This window comes from Morchella importuna (assembly GCF_003444635.1).
Source record: "Morchella importuna strain M04M26 chromosome Unknown Morimp01GS066, whole genome shotgun sequence".
In the NCBI taxonomy this organism is placed as follows: Eukaryota; Fungi; Ascomycota; class Pezizomycetes; order Pezizales; family Morchellaceae; genus Morchella; species Morchella importuna.
In genome coordinates this window covers 67,089-82,476 of record NW_025763462.1, presented here as the reverse complement: position 1 = coordinate 82,476, position 15,388 = coordinate 67,089, and the positions used below count along the sequence as shown (strand labels likewise).

Here is a 15,388-nt window from a genome sequence, read left to right as displayed (position 1 = left end):
ACGGGTATCTCTTGATCCTGGCACTCATGATATAATACCAGTAACCGCTATATATTTTCCAATTAAGTTTAATACAAGCACTACATATAGCACTTCCGGACTTGAGTAGGTTACAGATATTATTACAACAGTTGAAATATACAAGCAATGATCGATTTACTAGTTAGTAGCAAACTCATCTACTAAGCCTGTTTTATGTATAGGAATATATATGTAGCTATGAACATATTAGGGGTTTATTTACTAAGTCTGCATGTGGTCGAGACAACGAAATGTGGTTTGACACTTCACTGAGGATCAAAGTCTCGTTTTGTTGAACCTCCGTTGGTGGATTATAGGTAGGGAAATGCTACAAAGTTTGCAGATGGGGTGAGAAGAACTGAATTGGGTTGCTTATACAAAAGCACCATCTCCAATAGATTAATGTTGTTTTATGAATATGAAATAACATGCTGAACACAATTCATTTCCTTAGGCGGAGTTTTAGCCACCCCCACAGATCCTGAATTATCTCCTAGAAAGGTTCCCGAAAAAACAATATCGTTAGACCATCTCTCCATGAACTACCCTTAGGTTAGTTTATAAGTATGTATATGGAGCTGATATTTGGCCCCATACACGCGAATCGGTAACCCAGGGCCCGGGTAAGTGTTGATTTGTTTTCGTAAAATGGCAGGTGAGCCGAGAACCATTGAAGAAATATTTGGCGTGTAAATACCCCGCGGGAGAAAATTAAAACATCTAGGTAGATGATATTAGTTACTTATATGAACAATGCATTAGTGTTGTGAGAATAAGGGAATATACCGCCCCCCCAATGACAAATAATCTCTCCTCCTCCCTTTTAACCCAGTTAACAATTGACGTCGCTCCTTTGGCAAGCGCATTTCTATTTGCTCCGGCACCGGCCACGCAATAAAGTTCAAAGGTAGGCGTAATCCAAGATAAAGACACAGAAGAGCTGCGGATGCAGTGATGGACCTTCAAATGAGCGTTCTTTGCATGGACGGCAGAGTGAAGTCGTTGGTACAGGTTCATCAACCTTCTTCGGGTGATAACGGTATAGAAATGTGGCTCGAATGAAGGCATAGTGAACTGGACGTTGGCACGAGATTTGTACAAGAAGTGTCTTATAACGGTACCGGGAAGCACGTCGGTTGTTGTATAACGCCCGCGTGAGACAGCCTCTTCCACAATTTCTACGCACCCAGTTTTCTCCAGTTGCTACACCATGGGATCAGGTTAAAATTTCCTCAATGATCAAAGATTGGAATAGGATAAGCCCGCAGGAAAAGGAAATGAAATTTGTACCTCAACCACAACCTCCTTGACCTCCCTCATTTCGAAGAATGCATCCTTATCTGCGGATATCAATACCAGGGCAAGTTCTTTCCTAAAGAAGCAAATATACGCATGCAAAAATCCTTTACTGTTAAACTTCGGCAGACAAATAGGAGTCCAGTGTTCCCCTCCATCTCTAAAAGTGCTCGCGTTGAAAAGCATCGAGAAAAGTAGTTGAAGATCCGGGGGGTGAAGGCTATGCCGCTTTGGTCTTATCACACTTACAAGGCGCTCGTCCGCAATCACCAACCCATAAAGTAGTGAAGATGATCGAGACTTGAGGAGGATATTATTGATTTTCTCGCGATGATGTTTGCGCATCTTAACGCATTCCAGGGCAGAGAGAAGGATTTGAGGAGATCCCCTTGTCATAGCATCAGAGAGGCCGTCAAGGAAAACCTCAGTACCCCCAAGGAGGCGTCTAAGGTCAAAGTTTTCACGGGTGGCAAATATTTTCGACAGCTGACTGAGAGTGAGGGTAGAAAGGACTTGGGTATACAGAGCGTCGAGTTGGGCTCGCAGCTAGTCAGAGAAGTTAGTAACGACCCTCTGTTTGAAACTTGAAATATATTCCCCTCAAAAGATATCTAGTTACAGTGCAAGAGCTTGGGTAATGTTGAAGACCGATCCCTTTGTGTTTGTGTTGGTGCTCTGGGGGTAATATTTTGAAATTCTTCTAGACTCTTGATGTGAAACGGAGGCCTCAAACTAGGGAGTGTATATTTTCCTGGGAAGGTATGATCTAGACTGATAGAAGAACGAAATTTGTATACCTGTGAATCTGACTCCCCCATTGAAGAGATTGCAACCAGGTATAGCGGTCCTTCAGCAACTACCGCAAATCTATGTTTCCCAGCACTAAAACATTTCAGAGTGTCGTCTCCATCTTGGAAGAAAGATATGATAGCCTGTATGACGCCCATATATCCGGAAACGACGGTTTCATCTCCATATCTGCTGTAAATCGGTTTCCCGGCTGAGGAGAGGATGAAAAAGTGTTTCTTACGCGCTCTCCACCTCGCAATTAATGCTTCTATTTCTTATTAGCATCATTCGTATATACAAGTTGGCTCTGGGTGGATTTACCTTCTTCCAACCCCTCCTCGTCACTACTCTCATCCCACCCTTCATCCTCAATATTTCCATCTGAAAACCCAATTCCTCCCAGACCTTTACTTCTCATTCCTAAGAACCTTCCTTCACTCTCACTGAGTATCTCACCCAACATGCTCTCAACGTCATTGTCCCCTGTATTTAATGTCGGCACAAGGCTAACAATACTATTTGTGTCACTAAATGACGGAGCACCTGTAACAATTCCACTACCAGTACCGGAGCCAGCTCCATCGGTTTGATGAGCATGAACACCCTCGGGGAGGGAGATAGCAGTTGTAGCTTTGGCCTGGAGGCCGGGAGTAGAGGAACCGCTTGAAGTAGCAGAATGTATATTCTGTAATGAGAGAATATTAGAGGTTGCAGAGTCCAGTATTGGACGTGGAGGTAGTGGCGGTGGAAAGTAATCTTCTTCCAGAGCTATACGATTGAGTGCATCTGCATCCAAAGCCGTAACAGGCTGGTAAGTTGACGCACGAGGGGTTGCGATATCATCCTGATCGTCGGAGCTTGAAGAGGATAGAGGAGGTTCGACATTTGATTCTTCTATTAATTTCGGGTTTTGTGCCGAGTCTGGCTCGTGTGAAGGTGCTGGCGAATCCATGTTGTGTATGACGCAGGGTGCACTGAGGTCTACTTATGAAGCTTACAGCATATTCTTAGTAATCATTGAGTCATCACGATAATCAACTGCATGTAACTATTGAGATATAGGTACATGTTGTAAATACCTACTCCATGCGCATATGTACTGTACTAATGTTATTACATACGTCGAACGGCAGGATATCTGGCTCGGTGGCTTCGGGAATAATAAGGAATCAGGCATAAGCACATATCATGATCATTGTGGTAGTTAATCGATGCTGGCTGAGGCATCCGAATTAAACTAAATTTTAGCGAATGAATGCTACAATCCAGATACATATATACTGTCCTTCATTTTAGCAGTTCTCTATGTGCTTGTATGTCAACAAAGTCCCATTTCAAATTCCCTTTAAACTTCATAAAATCACTATGTTCGAGTGATAGAGTATGATTGTGATTAATATTTAGTGATGGTATTAGAGCGTAGTTATAATTTGCCAACCGTCAATTTCAAAATTGTGGGGCTCCGAAATGGCAACCGGCGTTGTTAATTTTGGATTTCGGCGGGGCGGCGTGCTGTGAGATATACCAGGAGGATCACAAGTACCCAGTTTTGTTACTACCGAAGCTAGTATCGGGTATGAATTTTCAGTTCCAAGTACAGCGTACTTCACAGGTAGCGTGGTGAGTTGTCTGATTTTCGGGGTTATTCTGTCATACCGTTAACTAGATTGATTTTTGTTACTGAGGGGAACTGTTAATTTTGCTTTTTGAAGTTGTTAAGTTTGAAGTGTTAATAGTTGAAATTGACGGTTGGCAAATACGCTCTATTGTTTACTCATTAATCATTTAATATTCAGTGAGAAGACGGTTATCTGATAGTAATAGTTCATGATTTTAGATAGTATATATATTTTTACTTAAAAAATTTCTCGAAATTGTCTTAGGTTCATTTAATTTCATACTTCTTTCTTCCCTCTTTGTATCCTGGTGTCAGGCCTTCGCTCTCAACAGGTCCGTAGCCACTCTTAAAAATATCCAGCGGCCCAAGGTAAAGCTCCTGGAACTTGACCGGAACATCATGTTGTCCCCATAATGCAATACTTAGACACCATATACGTTAGTTTATTTTCATCTATAAGCCTGATATACCGGGATCCACGGAAAGACTTACGCGATTGTGTTCTTCCCTTGAGGATGAATTATACCTGGGAAGACAGGGAACATTGTTTGTGGCCCAATATCGCTGACGTATTTCCCAAATTGCCATCCATTAACGAAAAGCTCAGCTCTGGCAGATGTTCCATTTTCAATCTTCATAAAGAACCCCAAGGGCACGTCCCAGCCGTCTGGAAGATCAAGCTTAACAGTGGTTCTATAAAACTTCACTCCAGGCCCTTCAAATCCGTCCATAGGCGATCCTTCTTCCCATTTAGAGTCGTCAAAGCCCGAGAAATGGGCACCAATACGCTCAGCATAAAGCCCGTCCTCGTTGTATGGCGCGCGGACCGCATCATCGAATTCCTCTTGGCCAACATTCCCTTGGAGAGTCCAAGATGTAAAACTGCTGCCACCGGTAAGAATTGCGGACCGGATACCACGAGGTTTCTTTGTGGAGTGTGGGTCTCCGAAGGCACCATCGTCGCGCTCGTAACCCATACGATCTGCAAGAACAACAAGTACATTCTCTTCCTCGTTGACGGTAACGTTGGTGAAAGGGTGAGATTTTTCAATATAACCAGCTGGGTCAGGGGTGCCTGCGTGATAACCAAGAAATTCACCATTGAGCCAGGCGCTGTACCCGAATGCAGCTCCACCCCAAACTTCCAATGCGACGCCTGTAGCAGTAGTCCCATTGGCGGTTTTACCAATAAAACGACCGCGGTAAATTGTATTCCCTGTGTGATAGCCGTATTCACCCGCATATAAGACAGGAAGGGTCTTTGGAGGGAAATATTGGTTTGTTGAGTTCATCTTGTCCGCCTTGACCCATGCGGAGTCATCAAAGTCTGGATCAATCTCAGGTAGCGAATCAATGGTTTTCCATTTTGTACCATTTAATGATGGAATTCTCAGGTTTTTCAGGTTTGGCCCGCTGAGGTTCACTATGCGACTTCCATATTTTGTTTTCTTTGTGTTGAGCCTTTCACCGTTCCATGTGATTGAAGAGAAAGTTGAATTCGCGAAGACCTCGAGCTGAATGTCCTTGTTGATGTCTCCGATCAAGTCAAGGGTTTTTCCATGTGCAGTGGCGTTTCGTACCAGGTACGGTCCTGATACTAAAACGTGGGATTCTGGTGGTTCGTAGTATGCAGTCTTGATTCCTGGTGCCCAGAATTGATAGGCCGTTGACTTATCAGTAAGCAAGAAGGTTGCACCAGGAAGCTGAACAACTGAAAGACCCGCTGTTTGAACAAAATCGATGATCAAAGTACCGTTGGTGGATTTGTGAGTTATCTTTGCTGACCCAGTTGTTGTGACCTCTCCGCTATCAACACCAGAAACAGCGATCTCTGCGGCTTGACCTTCCTTGAGATAGAATAATACAAAATCTTTCCCATCTATCACAGTCCAGGTAGCAATCTCAGCAGTTGAGTATAGAATATTTGTTTTCCCTGCTTTGTAATCGGTGGGTATGATCTTTGTTTGACGACCTTCTAAGAGCAATGTTGAACTTCCGCTTGGAATAGTGATGGGCCCAAGACTGGTCTCAAGGTTAATAGAAAATGATTTGGTATCGGTAGAGTTTGTCACTGCGCTTCGAACAACATAGAAGCCCGCATCAACTGCAGCGTTGCGAAGTTCTGTGACGAAAACAGCGGCATTGGTAGTGTAGTTTTGGGCTGTGCTATTGCCAACTTGGGGCGCATGCAAGAGGGAGGTGGTGGCACGAGTGAGGAGACCAAGGAGTTTAGACTCGTTGGCACGATCGCGGAGGAGGCGGCCTTCAGTGATACCACTGCCATAATCATAGGAAGTGTAGACGACAGGCGTTGCAACATGACCCCTATCGGATGTTAATAGGCCATTATCGATCATTTAGAATTGAATATTACCAGTTGGTGCCTCCGAAGGTCATGTAGTAAGATTGCATCGTGAAGCCTTGGGCAACATTATTTTTGTAGTAAACATCGACAAATTCCGGTCTATTTAGACATGTTAGCACGGATTTATGCATATAATAGATACGTGGTTCAATGTAATACGGGTAGCTCACCCAACCATCTCGGCACATTTTTCATAACCAGGACCTGCCCAAGGGTCGAACGCGCCTCCCTGGAACTCAGGAGTGAACGAAGGGCCCCCGTAATTGACTTGGGCAAAATGGTTGTAGTATCCAGTATCGATATTAAAATTCCTTTGTGGATTGGCACAGTCAAATCCTCTAGGGTAACTATCAAGCCCATAAATGTCCAAGACACCGGGGTAATTACGAGGATTCCATGAACCGCCTCGAACGTTCTTATTGAAATCGTTATGGAATATAGGCACGACTATTCCTACTTCTTTGTAGGTTGCAGAAAGATCTTCCATGTATTCGTCGGCACCTTCGAAAGCACTAAAAAAAAACAATGATATTAGTTTAGATTTCAAGGGAAAACCATAATAGCATGCCATCGAATCACTCACTATGACCCACTACCACTCCTGTACTCATTTTCGATCTGCGCCAGTATTACGGGGCCACCTTCGGTGACTTGGTTCTTGGCGATAATCGGGCCAATTTTTGCGATATATTCTTTCCAAGCCGTTGTATAGAGTGGATCGTTTGTGCGAACTTCCAAAGGCTGATTAATAAGCCAGCTGTAGGATTATTAGAACATCTTATATTTGTAGCGTCAACGCGAGTCATACTTACCCAGGGAACCCGCCTGCAGTTGTTTCTGCATGAAGATATGGGCCAGGGCGAGCAATCACCCACAACCCAGCTTTCTTTGCCGCGTCAAACACGGGCTGTAGATCATGAGTCCCGGTCTCAAAGTCAAAGACACCATCTTTTGGACAGTGAAACCCCTATTTATAGTTTATTAATTCTAATCCTTTCCAAAAGAGAGCGATATCTTGATCCATACCCAATGAAAGTAAATAGAGATCGCATTATAACCAGTTGCCCGTATTTTTTGAAATATATCCAGGTATAGGGAAGGATTTGGGATTCTCCAGTAGTGAAACTCTCCTGAGAAAATAAATACCGGCTGTCCATCAATATAGAGAGAAGTAGCGTCCCTGAAGTTCAAGTAAGTAATTGGCACCACTCAATTAAGGAGTTGGTGTGGCTTGAGCGGTGGAGAAACTAACCATTGAATGGCCTCTGTCAAGTTGTTTGATTTCAATAAAGTGCTCTGGCTTATCGCTTGCCCTGATAGCAGGGTAAATATCAGAGTCTTCAACCAAAACATTGAACTCAGGATTCCAATGATCATTAAGAATTCCCAGGAAAACCTGTAGTCTCTGTCTGTTGCATTTCAGTCAGAGGGAAATCGATATGGACGAGAACTATCCATAGCTTTATACGTAAAGCAATACCTCTTTCAAATTCAAAGTACCTTCCATATTTCTTTCCCCTCATCCCCATCCTGCATCGAATTCGGTCAGGGCCATCTTCCGGAACGCGTTTGCATGGTTTTTTTTAGGCAGAAAGTACCTGGATACTCATTAAAAACGTGTAATTCGGTGTCAAAAACTTGGAATCGGTAACAATTCGCTCTTGAGAGTCAATTGCAAAGACTTTCGCTGGCGGGGAGACGGGCGGTAATACACCGAGGGACCCAGCTATAGAACTGATTAAGAGTGATTGTGGGGTAAATGCTGCCTTGATCGACAGACGTCACATCAAGGACGGTTTTACTCTCGAAAGAAGCCACACCCGCCGTGCTAAGTTAAGAGAGACCGGGGTTTAGCGATAGGCTAAATTAAAATGATCGTACTCTCATACCCGGAAATATCACTAGCTGATACTATTGTCCGGGAATTCCCCGGGCAGATGCCTGTTACATGCACTTGATTATGCTATTCGGATAGCCAGGTGTCCGATATACCTCCTACTACATTCTTAAGTACATGTGCTGTATAGGTGACAGGTCTTTGAAGCATTAACCTGCACATAGAATGCAGGGAATCTTGTGCTAGTCAGAATTGAAATGGATATCAACTATGGCCTGACTACAACGTTTCAAAGCTGGCATGCTGGTACCTACATTATCTCGTTCTACTTGTACTCTCCGTTGAACCATTACACCCTAAGCGTATTTGATCTACCTCTTCTAGACCCCAATATGGGCAATTGTACATGTACATGATCGAGTTTAGTTACACATGTAATGTACGCGTATAATTGTGTTTGATTATAAACTTTAGTTGAAGTTAAGAAGTGCAGGGGATAAGGGTATTTTGTGTTTGTGCTTCGTACGCACATGTGCCTACATTTACTTATGTACCTAGCCGCAGCCGGGAATATCAGTTGTAGTACTAGGATTATTTAGGTAATATACCATACTGGTACGTGCATACATCTACACAGGTATGTACATACATGTGCCTTTCGTAAAGAGAAGCTCGCTACATCTTGTTGTACCTGGTTAGCCTATGTAGGTACATTGAGTATCTTTTGGCTAGTTGAGTAATTTAATAGCTTCATTTATAGATGTTTGGCACGCAAATTTAGAATTAGCGTGTTCATGACCATGTGATTCCTTTGCAAGTTAGGCCGTACGCCGACTACATATAGTCTTTAGGCCATAGATACATCGATAACTTATGTATATGCATAAAGACGTACAGCTACAAGTACAAATAACTAAGATGATAAAGTGAGAGCTATGCTAGTGTAGGATGTCACCATGGACGTCAACTCATACTCTATAGTAAAATACATTACATGTAACCATATGTGCAAAGTACATGTAGTCTCAATTACTACATGTATCTTAGCACTTTATCATGAGTTCTAGTTGGCTCTCTTAATTCCGTACATGGTATTGTTTAGATAAGTAAACTCTGACTCTTCGTCTATCTGCCACAATGTGCCCAGCCTGCCCGTCAAAATATATCAATCAAAAGGCCGACTACTAGCTGCATACATGCCACTAATTGGTATGATGTTTTAAACCCAAACGGAGAATATGCCCTCACGCTGGGGTTACGCTAGATCTGAGGTATCCTTAGTTCGCGGCGAGCAGTATCAAAAAGCTTCACCCTGGATAGAGTTCACTGTATCATACCTGCTGAGTACGGCCAGTAGTCGGCCTTGTGATATATCGGGCCTGGCCGCGGAAGGAATTAAAGAGTTTGGTCTATATATGAGCGACGTACTCGCATATCAAGTATGTATTTGCGCAACCAGCAAAACACACAGAGAATCCAGAGAGCTTTCCCATCTCTCCTGAAATTATGTGTCTTCTATCTAGACACCTGAAAGACTCTACAGGCCACTTTTAGGCTATATCTACAAAGAACAAGCCCTGAAGGTGAAATGTGTCTAAAAGGGTCCTTCTATGGCACCGTTACCAGTATCTCAATTGGGCCAAGAATTTGAAGCATGAACCTCCTTTATTAAAATTATACTATACTTGGCCGTTGATATTTTGGTTTAAGTGTGGGACTTTTTATGAGTTGTTGAAAACCTCGATTTTTGGTGTGTTTTGCTGGTTGGGCAAATACATAATTGACGTGCGAGTATATATTAGGTTTAGCCCTTTATCATGTGCTTATAGTTGCTTTATAAATATTTTTTGCAAAAATGGAGGTCGGTCGAGAGGATATATAGGATATTACAAATTGCCTTCAAGTTGCATGTACTTATTTTGCCAGCGATTATTTGGCAAAATTTTCATCATGCCAAGATTTTGTACCGGATTTCTCCGTGTGATTGTCAAATTCCAATGAGGCTCAACTCCTGCAGTTATTTGGGTGCGATGATGTCCCGCCTTTTTTTTAGGCTCTCCACTTTTGGTTACCGTCGCTACTGTAGTTTCTGGATCAATGGCGAACCTGGGACAATAGTGAATGACCAAAGCAGCCGGGTAAGTGCTATCTTATCCATTTTGAATTAGTCATTTCCGCTTCTTCATTCAAAACGGCTAGAGACTTCCCTTATTTGCTATATTCCTTCGTCTACATGTACTTCGGTATCAAGGGTAAGTGAGTAGAACGTGGCAGCATGGCTAAAGCTGTAGTTTTCCTGTTTTGCCCGCGAATATGAACCGTTGCGTTCTACTCACTTACCCCTGATACCGAAGTACTTTAGCTGTACATATAGTTGAGGTGGCCTAATTGCAAGGACAAATCACATAAATTACATGTACACATAACCCCACCATTGAAAACAAACTTTTTCTGATAATTATTTTGAAAATGTGAAGTCCTTCTGCAGACCTAGTTTTGACCGACGGCCAATAAGTGCACTAAATTATAAATTTTTTTTTTTTTAGTGGTCGCAGAAGAGGCGATGTCGGTGGTTGGAGATGAGGCTCATGGAACGGGCTGATTAGAGCTGAAGCTGGCGGCCCATCTCCACACTGCATCCCCTCTCTTCCTCCACTAATTCTGCCGTTTTGTCTACTACTACCAACCAAACCCCCACCTCTGTTTGACTATTACCTGCTTTGATTCGCGTAATCCTTCAGTTGATACCAAACCCGAGTCGATCGCGCGAAACATGGCTCATAATATTCCTTATTTCAATAGTGGTCCTTCACTAGCCAGTCTTCCTACCGAGATCTCGTATGTCTATAGCTAGCACGAAGCCCCTCTTAATTTCGCTTGCTAATACAAATGGCGGGACAGTGAGCAGATTTACGCCTACCTCACGCCTACAATCCTAACACGGCTTGCCAGAGTGAGTAAAGCTGTTTATGCTTCTGTTCAATCACCTCTGTACCGGCATACAACCATCAGCTCCTATGAGAAACTCCAGCTTTTCGTTGGGACCTTACACAGCGCTGCTACATTTGATACCTGGGGCGAGGGTATAAGTAAGAATATTGTGAGTTTATGTATTTCAGTAGATCCAAATGCGGGGACGAGGCCAACAGCCGTCATACTCAGTAGAATGATTAGCGTTATCGGAAGGTATACTCCCCATCCTACATTCATAACAAATATTGGGCTTCAACCCTCTACGATTTTACGTAAACATGCTTTTGATTTTTCCACCAGATACATGTACCTTCGTTCATAATATAATCATAGTTCAATATATAATTTTACTAACCTATCAATTGGCTCAGATATTGCCCTACTGTCAAGATTACTCTTGATATAAAGAACGGGTCTTGTGATGCTCAACCAATTTGTTCATTCGAGGGAGCCACTTTCAGTAGAGTTAGTCGTCTAATCCTTCATGTGGGTATTGTCGCAGTGGGCGCTGGGAGTACAAGTTCTGGTGGTCCATCAGCTTCATCTCGTTCCCAAGTTATCCCCGCTCGTCGCTTCCCTATGAACGACTATAGAGCCGTAGGCCGGGGTGTTTGCAGACCAAACAAAAAGTTTTGGTCCGGCATCTTCAACGGGCAGAGTTTTCCAGATTTAAGAGAAGTAGAGATTAGGCATGATGCTGGGATAGGAGGGGCGGGAAGTACATGGAACCCAACACCAGTGGTCTTCGATAATGGGGATTTGAAGGGTCTTGATAAAATTACGAATCTAATCGTCGAGTCCGCCCCCGAACTCAATGATTCAGTTCTTATGAGCGCCTTGAACTTCGCGCATAAGCTGAAGGTATTGGAGCTGTGTAATGTCGGTGGCTTAAGCTACGAAGGTGCCACACTCCCTCCAGTGCAGATTGTTCTCGTTGACTAAATCATCGTGCCTTTCAATTTCTAGCATTGTCACAGCTTCTTCCACATGCCCTACCCAACTTGACCCATTTTACCCTTAAGATAACCGCCAACCATGGCGCCTCAACCATAGCTAGACGTCAATTAGAAAACTACCAACTATCATCTCCATCTAACGGCGGCATCAACCCCTTACCCCCCCATCTCTGTCCCCTCTTTAGACAGTTTGCTAGGAATCTTCAATATTTGAATCTCAAGGCGCCCTACCTTTGTCGTGACCTGTTCTTGGACGATGTGGAAAAGTCTAAACTTGAGGAGGTTGGCGTCAGAGCGGATATTGGCGGTGCAGCTGGTGCACCTCTCCTCTCGAGTAGTGGAGAGGAAGTAAGGGTAGATACAATAGCAATCAACGAAATAATCAAAACGTTTAGAAGGAAAAGGGAGGAAAGGAGATTTAGGGCGGCAGTAAACGAGGCTCTGAAGGAAAAAGGTATCAAGAAAGGTGACAGAAAATACGAAGTCGCAATTACCGGAGTTGAGTATGAAGAAGAGCAAAAGCGAGTAAAGAGAGCGAGGAAGATCAACGAACAGAAGTGGACCAGAAAGATCAGGGTCTCACAGGGAATGTGTCGAGGGGGTGAAAGTTGGGCTGAGATGGGAGTTCTTGCATCACTTGAGGAGGAAGGTGTAAATTGGCTTCTTGGAAGTACGAATCCGAATCCTACTTATCTCAAATTACCCTTTACTATTTTATATCCGGAATTGAAGGGCCAAAAGGCTAACAAACAAACACAGATGAGGTCCTCGGACTCGTGGCTAGGTGCGCCCACGGTCATGTTGACACCGACCAAAACTACGAAGATGTATTCCCAGGTGATCTTGTAACCACTGATCATGAGGAGACACCGAGATACAACAGAAATTACGGCCATGATTTCAATGATGACTTGTAAAAGCAAAAATGCAGGGCCCTTTCTTGTGAGGATATTCTTTAGGATCTCGGGAGAGATGAAGCTTACGTTTGTGTATTTTTTTATGTTATTGCTTTTTTCCTCTTTTTTTTCCTGGAAGAAACTCTTCCCGAGCAGATCGTGTAGGCAGATTACGAAAAAAAAAAAAAAAAAAAAATTCTATATAATTGCTCTTGATAGACCCCAACACGTAGCTACATCTAAATATGCGTATGGACGAACGTACAGTACCCAAATATATCTTGTAGGTACGTGTAAGTACCATACATATGAGACTTTTGCTTCTCTTGGACAACACTCTGTTAATGTGTGCTAGTTATCGGCATCTGGAGCAGAGAGATATTACATGCACCGTAATGTTCAACCATGACTCTCCATGAGCTGTCAACCATTTCTCTAAGCGCCCTTCTAGGATAACCACCAACCATATCGGGATGGCGCCACGCTATGTTAAGCATCCGACACCTCGCTTAATGTGATGCAGGGTGTGCAGGAGCCACCCAGCTCCAATTATTTCTGGAAGATCCTGGAAATGACGTCGAGACCTCAACCAACTTCTTCAAACCATTCGCGCTACTATTTCCGCATCTTTTTTTGCTCATACCCGATCAAGCGCCTCCCGCTGTTTCATCAGGTTTTCACTACTTCTGAGTTTACAATAGTTTCCCTTACCGCTAGAGGTACCTGCATTGCTACTATTACGGTTCACAAAGACTGGATATCCTTGCTTCGTTACACTGGTAACGAGTCTTATAAGAAGAAACTCTTCAGCCATCTCCTTTTGAAAATGTAAGCGGGTCTTCAACTCTAATTTTCTACACTACGATCACCAAAAGAATCCATCCTTTCATCTCTTCTAATTACCCCCAATCTATACCTTTATAATTTCCCAAATAAGTCACGAAAATGGCCATCCCTCCACCCCTTACACCATTCGAAAGTCCCCCACAATCCCCGCTGACCCAGCGCTTTCAAGGCACCGCACTCTCTCCACACGGTCTAAACAACCCCCAGCCCGTAGCTCCCCTTCTCCTGCTCCTCCTCTACGTCGCAAGGTATCCCTCTTTGCCTCTCTGCGTGCTTCAACTCGCCCCGATCTATCTCGCCGTCTGTTCCGCCTTATAAAATCAGAAAACCATGTCATCACAGCGTACAACACCGCTGCACATGAGCGCCAATGCATTGCAACCCAGCTATCTGAATGGGGCGAGTCAACGGGCGACGATGCTGTGTCTGAGCTCTCTGACAAACTCGGCGTTATTCTCGCTGAGATTGGCGGTCTGGAGGAAGGTTTTGCAACAAATCTAGAGGGCTGCAGAACAGTGTTAAAGACGATCAGGAATACCGAGAGTAGTGTCGGGCCGAGTAGGGAGAATAGAGCCAGGATACTAGAGGATATTAGAAGATTGGAGTACAAGGAACCGAACTCGCCAAGACTAGCTATACTAGAGCAGGAGCTCGTCCGAGCAGAGGCCGAGAATCTGGTCGCAGAAGCGCAGCTCACAAATATCACGAGAGCAAAATTAAAGGAAGCTTATGTAAAGCACTTCGCGGCAGTAGTAGAACGGGCCGAGAAACAGGCAATACTAGCACGGCATGGGAGGAGGATGCTTGAGCTTCTCAACGATGAACCTGTTGTCCCAGGAGATATGCACGAACCCTTTGAACGCGAGGGAGAAGCTCGACAGATCCTGAACGATGCAGAAGAAGAGCTTCGACAGTGGACATCGGATATTGAAGAATCGTCTCTAGCACAGCAGGTCACGACTACCGCACCATCATCTGCCCTTATACCACAAGCAACACCCCAGGTTACAGAGGTTCACCCGGCGCATCGAGAGGTACATCCTGCTTTAAGAAACGGAAGCTCAACGGTTGAAAGCTTTGCGCCGAGTACATACGGGAGCGCATATAATGAGCCACCTTACCCTATTAGTGAAGAGGAGAGGGCGGCAAGAACAATGATTGCAGCCTAGGAGCGGATTAGGGATTTCATTGGGTTTCATTGGGTTTATATATGCTGTTCCTTTTTATTACTTAGGTCTAGATTAGATACAATGGTTGGTGGAATGGTTGGTAGGATACCTGGGTGGGGCATTGTTTCCTTCCTTTTGGCTGTGCTTTAGCAAAAATGATAGAAAGTGAATTGCATTGTGCTAAATTTTGTCACTCGTTTTCTATAATGGTAACGACACTTGAGCGAGTTTATTTGAAAAAGTTGCACCTCTGTGTTCTGATACCAAAACAACAGAGATGCGGTGTTATTAGCTGTTATATATCCGGCGTCGTGAGGATCCAAATGTCCAATTCTAGCTTTTTGGCAGGATCTGCTGCGATCAGTTCTCCACCAAATAAGTGAGTTCACCAACATAACCCCGTTTCTAAATGATACCACGTCTCCTTAAGGGGTATGCATTGTTTAGAGATTGTTTGGGTATGAATTTCGTAACACAGTGGTAAGAGGGCGCTCGGTAGGCCAAATTGCAAACTCAAGTGATATTAAGCACACATGTAGTCAATTAACCGTCGACACAAAACAGAAAGGGTTAGAATAGCTTCTGATAGGTCACAAAAAAAATCAAGACTTTCACTCATGAT

At 43.7% G+C, this 15,388-nt stretch overlaps 4 protein-coding genes across 4 annotated transcripts; 2 read left to right on the top strand and 2 right to left on the bottom strand.

Moving 5' to 3' along the window:
* Positions 1-732: 732 nt before the first annotated feature.
* On the bottom strand, positions 733-3,058 carry LAJ45_11387 (uncharacterized protein; the record flags this gene model as incomplete). Its single annotated transcript, XM_046120895.1, has 5 exons — positions 733-741; positions 808-1,224; positions 1,312-1,863; positions 2,115-2,374; positions 2,428-3,058. The coding sequence occupies 5 exons, from the start codon at positions 3,056-3,058 to the stop codon at positions 733-735; spliced, it is 1,869 nt and encodes a 622-aa protein (XP_045965923.1).
* Positions 3,059-3,991: 933 nt separating this feature from the next.
* On the bottom strand, positions 3,992-8,136 carry LAJ45_11386 (uncharacterized protein; the record flags this gene model as incomplete). Its single annotated transcript, XM_046120894.1, has 11 exons — positions 3,992-4,145; positions 4,217-6,049; positions 6,099-6,188; positions 6,260-6,601; positions 6,673-6,846; positions 6,902-7,056; positions 7,116-7,269; positions 7,342-7,498; positions 7,570-7,619; positions 7,688-7,694; positions 8,082-8,136. 11 exons carry the CDS (start codon positions 8,134-8,136, stop codon positions 3,992-3,994), a joined length of 3,171 nt encoding a protein of 1,056 aa, XP_045965922.1.
* Positions 8,137-10,699: 2,563 nt separating this feature from the next.
* Positions 10,700-12,772, top strand: LAJ45_11385 (uncharacterized protein; the record flags this gene model as incomplete). The annotated part of the gene is made up of 5 exons (XM_046120893.1): positions 10,700-10,764; positions 10,828-11,112; positions 11,271-11,800; positions 11,866-12,525; positions 12,615-12,772. 5 exons carry the CDS (start codon positions 10,700-10,702, stop codon positions 12,770-12,772), a joined length of 1,698 nt encoding a protein of 565 aa, XP_045965921.1.
* Positions 12,773-13,268: 496 nt separating this feature from the next.
* On the top strand, positions 13,269-14,766 carry LAJ45_11384 (uncharacterized protein; the record flags this gene model as incomplete). Its single annotated transcript, XM_046120892.1, has 2 exons — positions 13,269-13,579; positions 13,767-14,766. The coding sequence occupies 2 exons, from the start codon at positions 13,269-13,271 to the stop codon at positions 14,764-14,766; spliced, it is 1,311 nt and encodes a 436-aa protein (XP_045965920.1).
* Between the last annotated feature and the right edge of the window lie 622 nt (positions 14,767-15,388).